General features: G+C 36.0%; 1 protein-coding gene across 1 annotated transcript; it reads right to left on the reverse strand.

The window, feature by feature from the left end:
- Window positions 1-6,482: 6,482 nt before the first annotated feature.
- Window positions 6,483-10,509, reverse strand: LOC131033241 (putative WEB family protein At1g65010, chloroplastic). Its single transcript, XM_057964411.2, has 3 exons — window positions 10,209-10,509; window positions 9,833-10,013; window positions 6,483-9,619 (listed from the first exon to the last, which is right to left on the reverse strand). The coding sequence occupies exons 1-3, from the start codon at window positions 10,226-10,228 to the stop codon at window positions 7,097-7,099; spliced, it is 2,724 nt and encodes a 907-aa protein (XP_057820394.2). The 5' UTR covers window positions 10,229-10,509; the 3' UTR covers window positions 6,483-7,096.
- Window positions 10,510-11,371: the final 862 nt, after the last annotated feature.

The following is an 11,371-nucleotide window of genomic DNA, read 5'->3' on the forward strand; positions in this document are numbered from 1 at the left end:
GGTTAGAATTATTTAGATGACTACAAACTAAAATTGATATCATTTAAGATTTTAGAAATTTTAAATTAAAATAAATGGAGATGTGAATACGATGGAAGATAAATATTTTTATTTTAAAATTATGAAGAGAGTGAATGACAATAGCTTAGTTAATTAAATAAATAATTTATTTAATTAACTAATGTTAATGTAAGTTATTTAATTAGCTAGCGAAAGATGATTAATCTAATTTCTTTAGTAATTAGTGTTGGAGGCATTGCAAGATTAGTGATAAAAATTACTTAAAATATAGGTGTGGATTTTCTTGTTTACATAATCCAATCCAAGGGACAAAGCCACATCTTTTTTTAAACTAAGGATGGGGAAAGTATAGAAACACGTGTGTAATTGAGTTTAGAATGAAAAAAATGTAGAGAAATGGGTTAGGAAGGTTCTAAACTAGGACAAATTACTATTAAATCATTAGATTTAAATTTGGGGATATCAAACACACCAAAAAATATCAAATCATGCAATAAAATCATGCATAAAAAATATGCACACAAAATTACATAAAATAAAAAAGAGAAAATGTATACATATGCACTTTTCTCCTCTCCATATCTAAATTATCCATTTGAATGCAATAAACTCAATTCCATGTCACTTGTACACATAAAAATGTTATGAAATACAAAGATTGATTTTACTATATTACTTTATGCTCTAATTTACCTATACTTGTACTATATAAATCCTATATATAATCCTAAATGATTTGTAACCCTTTTTGAACACTAACGCTAATTGTAACCCTAACCCTTATTGAACTATTATCCTAACCTTAATCAAACCCAACTTTAATTAAAATCTTATCTTATTCTATAATAATAATCGATCTTAAAATCTTAACTTATTCTCTAAATTATTTTAATTAATTAAAGATATTCAATATCTGTCTTAAATAAAATCTTATTTCAATGTTTGATTATTCTATTATCTAATTCCATCTTGCTTTTAAAATCTTAAATAATATTTCAAATTTCAAAAGAAATCTTATTTTCTAATCCTAAACACAACCTAAATAAAATCTTAAAAACTTACCTTAATCCCTAAATTATTGTAATTAATTAAAAATATTCAATATGGTTATCTTAAATAAAATCTTATTTTAATATTTAATTGTCCTATTATCTAAATTCAATCTTGCATTTTCAAAAGAAATCTTATCTTATTCCCTACAAGCTAAAAATCTTATCATATTTTCTAAATTATTTTAATTAATTTAAAATATTCAAAACCTTCAACTTAAATAAAATTTTATTATAATAATTTATTTTATTATTATCTAAATTTCATCTTGCTTTTAAAATCTTGAATAATATTTAAAATATTTCAAATAATATTTGTCACTTTTTTTTATTTTGTGAACTATACAAATGGGACATGCCTTGACCTAATAAAATAGTTGTTAGTCTTGACATAATGTGATGATTAAATTGTGATGTTGTGATTCTTACCAACAAAATTCAAACTCTATTGACATGTTAATGTCAAGTGTTTATGTTGGAGATGTCATCCTTCATTTGTAACCTTATAAATAATTAAAATTAAATATTTGTAATTAGTAAACAGATAGTAAAATTATAATTGTCTTTTGAATCTCTTTTAGTATATTATGTTAAATATAACATGTTATAGGTTTGCAGATTCAGTTTATATGCAAATCCACTTACCACCTATTGTCTAGTGTTATATCACAGATATTGCAATAATACACTGATTATGTGGTGCAAACTGCAAGGCACTAAATATGCAAATAGCTCAAAGACAACAGCACAATATATTAACTTTTAAACAGGAAATTTACATAAATTGATTAGACTTATACATTGACACTTTGATGCTCAACATTCCAGAGATTAAGACTCTTTACACTAACACTCTTAGTTGGTCTGCCAACTGCAATTCTTAGGTTGGCTCAATTGTCATTGAATAAAATCAATCTCTCTAGTTATTATTAGAACATGTCCTTTGCCTTTGATCTTCCCTGTCTAACAAATGGCGCCTTCAAGAGCTTTTCAAAATTTCCAGCAACAAAAAGGCACTAAATCCTGATATGTTTCATCGTTACATGAAACACATCATTGTAGGTGTCCAACTTTGAACAACACAGCAACATTGTGTTTATTTCTTGCATAGTTCCAATGTCCTATAAATTTATCCAAATAAACTCATCTATGAAGCCATATTCTGCATCTGCACTGAAAAGATGTTCTTTAATGATTCATGAAACATGAGACCATCGCCTGTGTCGATCTATACACTTAATGAAGCTAGGGGCATTACTCATTCTGATCTGCTTCTATAAGCTATGTATTTGCATCTTGCTAGATCCTTAAAGATATCTGAATATACTCTTTATTGTCACCAAAGTCTGTTACAAGATCACCTGAAAACTGACAACACAACATTTTCAAATGTCCGAACACCTACAATTGTTTAGAAGAAGCTAACCAATCACACTGTGATGAAGAGACATATATACTATCATGTTCTTCATACATCTAAGGACACATTTTCTTTGACAAATTGGGTCTACTTACTCTAAACAATGCAAAAAACTGTAGACTGGCTTCCAATGTAGAACATAGCGACTCCAACTACTCCTTAGACACTCGCAGCTTTCACTAAGGCATCCAATGTTGCTTACCAAGATTATATCGTTTCCACATGCCTAACTTCATGGGCACATGAAGGGAAAAGTCTTGAACCAATCAATCCCTTATGAGCTCAAATATTATAAACTAGCATGCCCCAATCTGCGACCCCAAATGTTCACATCAATGCTTTTGTTGCATGCAACTACCAACACCACAACTAACCTCTGCATACATCTTATCCTGCATTTTTAGGAACACATTCCGAATCAGTTTGCCTCATTAGGTGCAGCCTATTATCTTGCCAATTATCAGACTATTTGCTAATGCAACACATTGTGTCACAAATAGCTTCTCCTAGCTCTGTTATGTCAGGGCACATTAGCCTCAGCTCTCTTGCAATCTGTTTGGAGCGGGGATACAACATGGTGAATGCCCTATCAATTACATGGGGATGAATGGGAATATAACCTCGTCATCCCCTATCCTCTGGGATAATTAGGGACATGTCCCTTTTTTTCAATTTTCTTTTTTCAAGAATGAGTTTTTTCAGAACAAAAAGAGAAAAAGTGCATTGGACCCACAAGCCCTCCCACACCCCTTATGAAACCTTAAACACACCTTACGTAACCCACACTCCCATTTGTATTGCCACAATCCTTACTGCACTTACAGCTGTGAGCTTAATGAGGCAAAAAAGAAGAGGAAGTATGCATGGTTTATAATTAGTCACCATTGAATATTAACATTGCTCAACCAAATGAAATTCATGGCTTGAAGGCATAAAATTCTAAACACACGCTCCCTGCTTGATGTCAAATATGATAATTTTCCACAAAATTAACAAATGACCCCAAATTTGAAAAAGTTATAAAAAATTCCTCCCTCCTCTTCCCGCCCGTGTGTTGTGTACTGCAGAGATTTGGTGTTGATGCTACTTCTGTTGTTGATGGTTTGCCTCTTGTGGGTGTCAGTGATTGTTTCTTTTGCTACTAATGTGCCACCTATTGTTCACTTGTTTACTGTTGGTGTACAGACTATTGTGCCATTTTCTAGGTTCTCCCTTGCTATAAGTGCACCGACTATTCCAGGCATTCCTACTATTTGTGGTGGGCATGTCGTTGCTATTTCTTCTGATGGCGTCTCCCCTGCAGATATTGGGGATTCTTTATTGTTGCTTTTGATTCTATTGAGGGTCAGGATGCTTTCTTTGATGATCACTCTTGGTTTTGGGAGCATCATGCCCTTTTGCTGAAACTGTGGGATCCCTTCTTTAAACCCCTTACCAAATTTTTCAATGTGTTTCCTTTTTGGATTTGCCTTACTAATCTACCCCTTCATTGTTGGTGTGAATCTAACTTTGAGACTATTGATAATTTTGTGGGTCACTTCAAAATGCTACTGCAAACTTCTCTCACACCACCTTTGCCCGCTATTTGGTTGGATTGGATTTATCTAAACCTCTCTCAATAGAGGTTGTTTTGCAAGTGTTAGATCATACTTGGATCCAATCTTTGGATTACGAGGGCATTTCCTTACGTTGTAGATTGCTTTGCCACGAGTCATTTGGCTTCTTCTTGCCCACGCCTTAAGGTCCCAAGATCTTCCTCTTGGTGCAAGGGTTTATACATGAACAAATGTACCAGTTATTTATTTGACGCTCCCAAGTCTCCTATTGTTGATGGGGAGGTGGCCCCTCCACCTATGTTGCCTGATGCGCTTGTTTTGGCTTCTTCCCCTCTTTTGGACTGTGGTGTTGTTATGCCCCTCCAGATGGTGTAATGATTTAAACTCGACATTTGGTCTCTCTAGTTGGACGTTCGTCCCATCACTTGTTGTTTTGACGTTGTAATTTGGAGAGGGTTTCCCTTCCCTCTCAATTCAGTGGATTTTGATGATGGTTTTTCTTGGACTATGGTTCAAAGAAGGAAGAGGTGCTCGTCCTAGATCTAGCATAGGGATTGTGTAATTCTATATGGAAGCCTTGCTGCGGCTGTGCTGTTTGGCTGGTTAATGTTCACCAGCTTTGTTGTAAAAAGTTTAGGGCCCTTTCAAGAACCCCCTTAATTAATCAAAAACAAATGGTCCCATAGCAAGAACATGATGGTATAAATGTCTCTTAATCAGAGTGTCTCTTCAACAGACTGCTTGATAAGTATTACTAATTTACTATTGATGCTCTACAAACATGTCATTGGGATTACATGCTCACACACTCCTATTCCATGATGTTTTAAACACAGAAACATGGTGTTCACCTAAACACCAATTTGGATTGCTGGGTGGTATTCTTCAATTGTTCAGGTGTACAAAATAACGGATTGGCCACATTATTTTTTCAATGCTTCTATTTCTTCTGCTAAAATAAGGGACCACTGTAGTTTACTATATACTTTCTTTTCCTTAACTATTTGTTATAAACATACAATGTACCTTTGTAGCCTGATATTTTGTCAATTTTTATTAATATGTAATATTTGAGATATATATATATATGGGAGCGATTGTGGCATCCTTAAATTTTGCCATACTCGTCCCAGAAACTCTGTGGACCATAGATTTGGAGCATTGTTTGTAATGTCCTTAATTTTTTGTAGGTGTCATCCCATTTTACACTGATGCGATCCAGCATCAATACTCAAGTTCAATTTATTATTTTTTTATAGCAGACAAAGAATGTTGGCCAATTTCACAATCAAGAATGTATCTTTTATCTTCTCTCGCTGCACAGAATTTTCACAATGCCAATCTTGTCTATAATCCCAACATCATCTCTTGGTTTTCATACGACTCTGGTAGTCTTCCAGCTAATGTCATCATTGCATACTCCTCTTTAATGAGTATTTGCTGGTGTACAATTTCTCCATTGGCATCTTGAACTGAAATTGCGCTACACAAAAGTTTTTTTTCCAGGTCCTTCTTTGCTGCACCATCCGTGCATGACCCCAATTAATTTGATCTTTTGCAGGTTTGAAGATACCTCTCATTGACAGTACTACATTACTGTGATATGCACAATGGCAAACCAGTACGAAGGACGGGAGGCACTAAGGGCAAATTTGCATAATGTGTTGACTATGCAACATGCGCTATTCATAACATTAAGACCTTAAGTGTACCTGCACAAACAATAGACTCTTAAAGCACACTTATCCTCGCAACTTACAACTATCGTGTTAGAATTTTAATATTTATACACATGATATTTTCCAATAGTTAAGAGTCTAAACTTCCATATAGTGTTTTATCTTGTCCTTTGATCCCTTAGCATTTTTTCTCTTGCTACTATAAGTGTTAGCTCAATCTGTTTAATTAGAGCATCATAAGGCAACAATAAAGAAGGCTACAAACAAGGTATACTCGTGAAGCTGGAGAATATATTGCTGTTGTCTGTCTTTTTATATGAAAAAGATTGCTATAAGAAAAAATTTTGGCTTAAATTTGACGACAACCACATACTACCCAATTCTTACACTTAAACAAGATAACAAGATGGGGCAATACCAAAAGAAAGTAAACAAGATCGAGCAATACCAAAAGAAAGTAAATTTAACCTATTTTAAATAAGTCTATTGAACTAACATGGTTGACATAAGCAACAAATTATGATTGATAGCACATATCCTCATCAACTGTGTTGTCCAGTTAATTGCAATTATCCATTGTTCAAACCTTCAATGTATGCATGTGATTTCTCAAATGAGAATTTCAGCCACTTCATATTCAAATCCAAGCCTCAATATATGCAACTAATATGCTTCACTGAATGATCAGGTTGCATGTGTTGATATTCAAGACTTCACAAAATCTATGTTAAAGAGTAGCATATAAAAACATCAGAAGTCAAGATCAACAAAAAAGTTACTATTTTAGATATAATTTTAAGTTCACCTCTCTTTACCCAGCAGATACAACTTGTACATAAATTTTCAAATTTATTGTAGCTGACACTTCCACATAATGGGAAGAAAATACAGCAGGCTTATGTTTGCTACCTGATTACAATTACATTGAACCCGGATTCTCAAAGGGAAAAAAAAAACAGAAAAACAGAAAAATAGAAAAGAAAAACTTCAGACTCTGCAGCAAAATGCTGCCACAAGGAGAAGATGCACTTCACAAGAATACTAACTGTAGAATGACTTTGTACACCCTTATGATTTTACACACCAACCATTTCATTACAAATATGTAATAACCTCGATGTTGTAGATTGCTTCCATCACGGACTGGATGGTTTTAGAAGGTTGGAAAACTTTCAAGGTGCTGACAGTATGCAATGATATATCAGATATACCGATAAAATTCAGAGCAGACTACAGGCTGTCAACAGTCTAACCAGTACGGCCAATATGCAGTGGGATAGAGAAGTAATAGCAGGCACATTGTACCATAATTGTTGTTAAATTGTCACTCTAATAACCAGATTGAAATTGATGTGGCAGTAAGCTGTAACCTTACTTATGATGGCTTTTCTTTTTTAAAAGGTCCCCAAACTTTCGCAGCATGGCTTTCTTCTTCTTCTTTGTTGGGCTTTCAGGTTGATCAACCTCTTCTAAACTCATTGTCTCCGTCTGATCCAGGCCCTCTGATTTCAGTGGTGATGGAATTTTAACGCTCGGAACATCTCCAAAAGATTCAGATGGTAAGTGCTCCTGCACTGAAACTGACCGATTAACAACCTTACCATTCATTTCACCATTTCGAGATAATGCCACTGCAGCTTTAGCCATGTCTGCAGCCTTCTTCCATTCCTCTGCCTCTTCCTTTGATTTTTTTAAATCTGCATCCATTGCCAGATTTGCTATACGCACAGCCTCTAGATTCTCAGAAGATTCACTTTCTCTCTTCCTAAGGTTTTCAAGCTCCAAATTGGCTACATCCAACTTCTCCCGAGTTTCTTGTTCCTTAGTATTAGCAGATTTAACTTGTTCAAGGACCTCTGCTATCCTTTTATTTGCATGTTCTTCAGCTTCTTGGAGTTTCCTCTGTAGCAGATCATATTCTTCTTTTGTAACTTTAGTTTCATGGTCATCTGATTTCTGGGAAGAAGCTAAGATCAGTGACTCCTTTAGTTGTTCCACTTTCCGAAGAGCAGCGGCCTCATTGTATTTCAGATCTTCATTTTCTTGTATAATGCTTTGCAATTCATTTTCCTTGTCCATCAGAGCATCCTTGAGTATGGCAATTTCCACTTTAGCATTATCTACATCTTCTTTTGCTGCAGAAGCTTCTGCCTCAAATTGTTTGAGTGAATCCAACAAATTATTTGCATTTTCTTCTGCTGCAGTAGCTTCATCTTCAGCTTGATGAAGAGAAACTGATAATTTGCTTACATCTTGTTTTGCTGTGTTTGCCTCATTTTCACTTTCTTGAAGAGCAATTAGCAATCTGTTAACCTCTTCTTTTGCTGCTTTAGCCTCAGATTCTGCTTCTTGAAGAGAATCTAAGAGCTTACTTGCATCTTCTTTTGCTGTATTAGCCTCAGATTCTGCTTGTCTGATACAATCTACCAATTTACTCTCCCTTTCATTCCATGCAACCATGGATTCCTCAACCTCCAACTTTGCTCTTTCTGCTGCCTGTTTAGCTTCCTCCATTTCTGTTCTTGCTTCATCTAACATTTCTTGATACTTTTTCTGCGTATCTTCTAATTCAGCCTTCCAATTCTCTGCTTCCAATTTTGCAGCCCTTAAATCTTCCTGTGCAGCCTCAACCACTTGTCTTGCATCACCGGCTTCTTCAGTCACTTCATGCAGAGCCAATACAAGGTCATCCATGGCCTTCTTACTTTTCTCCTCTGCTTCTAGAGCCTGTTGAAGTTCGTCTCTGACTGCATTCATCTCTTCTGTCAACTGAGATACTTTGGAAACTGCAAGTTGCTCCTTATTCTGTGCGTCAATCAGATCCGCTTTGCTCTTATCAAGTTCAGTCTTCATTGCTTCCAAAGATTCTGTAAGAGAACCTGATTCTATCAAGGCCTTTTCACGACACCTCTCTACATCTTCTAGCTCTTGATTTCTTCTTTCAAGTTCACTCCTCAATGAATCCACTGTTTCACTAAGAGATGCAGAATCGGCCTTGGCCTTTTCCAGACACATTTTTGCATCCTCTAGCTCAGTGGTTGCTGACATAAGGGATTCAAAGGCCTTATTCTCAGCCTCCCTTGCTCTCTCAGCTTCAATCTCCGCTGTCTCAAGTTTCATATTAGCCTCTGCAGCTAGCATTGCAGCCTTGGACTCAGATTCCTTAGCATTTTGTAGCTCAGAGCTGAGTTTTTCCACCAAACCCTGAGTCTCAGATAGCTTTGACTCAAGATCTTTGGCATTTGCCAACTCCTTTTTCAACAATTCAACTTTTTCATTAGCCTTGGCTGCCAATGCAGCTGCTTCTTCGGCTTCGGACTCCAATTGCGCATTGGTAGCAGCCTTCTCATCCTCAACAGACATGCGATTGGCATACGCCGCATCCAGGGACTCTTTCGCAGTCCCTAGTTCTGCAAACAATTCCTCTGCCCTCTTAGCGTTCGCCTCAGCAGCACTGGCGGCATCCTCTGCCAATTTCAATGCCTTTGATTTCGATTCTGTGGCAATAGATAGATCCTGCTTGACTCTCTGAAGTTCTTGGGTAGTGGACAGTAAGGCAGACACATCCAGAGCATGCTGCCTCTGCACAGCCTCAAGCTCAGACTGCCAAGCCTGATCCCTCTTCTGAGAGGCCTCAATGGTGGCCTGCTCCAGCTCATCGGCACGAAACTTCTCGCTCTCAGATTGCTCCAAAGCCTTCTTCTGGGCAACCAAGGCCTCGCTCAATTTCAGATTGGCCTCATCAGCTGCCTTCTTGCTCTCTTCCACCTCCTCAAGGGCCTTGGCCTTCGCATTCTCTGCCAGGGCCAATTGTTCCTTTGCTTTTTTCAAATCCTCCTGAACTTGATTCAGCTGCTGCTGCAGTTCTGATGCTTTGGGAGCGCTCACCCGTTTCTATCATTTACAGATTACTACATAACTACTTGCTCCCTTTTTATTAAAAAAACTTACATAGACAAAATCTAAATCAAAAACACCCCCATTTGAATCTCGGTAAAGAAGCAGTGTAAGACCTCAAAAATAAGATTCAACCCAAGATGAAGTAAAAACAGAGCTTGAAATGATAAACAGACAGATACAACTGACAGGAAAAGAATGGATTCTTACCTCAGCCAATGTACTTCTGGGAGATCTACGGTCCGGTATCTTTGAAACTTTATCCAGTGAATTCCTACCCGTTTGTGACGTGCGTGTTGCCTCGCCATCAGAACCGCCCACGCCTCTGGGCTGTTTGCTAACTCTAGGAGTCCCAGGAGAAGTCCGATGGGGGATATCGGACGACCCAGATCTGTACAAGAAGAGAAGAGAAGGAAAGGAAAAGGAAAAAACTTGAATCAGATCTATTTATTTTTATACACATTCTCAGAAAGCCTGAAACACCAACTGTACCATTCAAAAAGCCTACTCAAAATGTAGCAGCCAGCAAAAGAACCCAACTGCTATAAAAAAATGCATTTTTTTCATAACATTCCAGCCTCCATACCTTGATTTGGAAGCCAACATTGTTTCCTATTACAGAGCTTCAAGAAGATCAATGGCAGTTGTAACAGCAACGGCTATTCAAACTTTCCTCTTTCAAAACTAGGACAGCCTTCTCCTTCCCATTACACAAAAACAATTTAACAATCCCACAGCTTCTATCTATACCGTGCCCGTGCTGACCCCAAAAACAAGGAAGAAAAACACACTTTTTCTTCTCCCCTTCAACTCTGCATAGGTAGTGAGTGTCCTGTCAAGACAAGCACACAAACACTCTTCACCCAAAGATAACCATGTAATAAAAGACAAATCAAACTTGAAACATCATTGGCATATATTTTGTCATTTAAAAGGTTAACTACATCTAAAGATATAATTTTGGCCCACCTTTAACCAACATTACTCTCCCTCTCTTTACTTTTAATCTCATCTGAAATGCATTTTCCCAACGAAGTTTTGAGTTTTCCAACCACTTTTTAACTTCACTTCTTCTTAAGTCTTCTTTGGTGAATACTACTGGTGCCTTATTCTAGTTAAAACATAACTTTTGGGACAGTTAGAACATTTGGTGGGCATCATACATTTTCCAAAGAAATTACCTTCTTACCTTTGACATGACATTTACTTCAGTTTTTGGCCTTCAATTTTTAGTTACACATACTCATACTCCATGTATTTGTTGAACTTTATTTTTGCTTTAAGAAAAATATATGTATTTCTACAAGTTCTTTAAAAAAGAAAAGTTAGAGGAAATAGTTGTATTATATGTTATTTATAAAAAATATAAAGCAATAATCATGAAGTTTAATTCTAATGATAAATCAAGGAGTGTTTTGAAATATTGATATTGATATATGTATTCTTATAAACTCTTTCAAAAAAAAAAAAGTAAATAAAAGAAAAAGTTAGAAGAAATAGTTGTAAGAATAGTATATACAGATATAAAAGATATAAAAAAGATATAAATCAATAATCATGAAGTTTAATTCTTAAGACAGATCAAGGAGTTTGACTTGAAATATTGATATAGAAATCTCCTACACAAGCTTTTTGTTGCTTTTCTCGATTTGATTGTGTCTTTTTTTCAATCAATCTATGATCCATCCTCACAATATTGGAGAGCTCAAAGAGTAGAAAAATAGATTGTTGCACACCCACAATGAGTAA

This window comes from Cryptomeria japonica, chromosome 10 (genome assembly GCF_030272615.1).
Source record: "Cryptomeria japonica chromosome 10, Sugi_1.0, whole genome shotgun sequence".
Taxonomy (NCBI): Eukaryota; Viridiplantae; Streptophyta; class Pinopsida; order Cupressales; family Cupressaceae; genus Cryptomeria; species Cryptomeria japonica.

Excerpts from the sequence above, each read along its gene's own strand:
- LOC131033241 (XM_057964411.2), bottom strand. The coding sequence starts at position 10,228 with ATGTTGGCTTCCAAATCAAG. Across the intron at positions 10,014-10,208 it reads ATGTTGGCTTCCAAATCAAG|ATCTGGGTCGTCCGATATCC; the intron begins GTATGGAGGCTG and ends CTTCTTGTACAG. Across the intron at positions 9,620-9,832 it reads CCAGAAGTACATTGGCTGAG|AAACGGGTGAGCGCTCCCAA; the intron begins GTAAGAATCCAT and ends TGTAAATGATAG.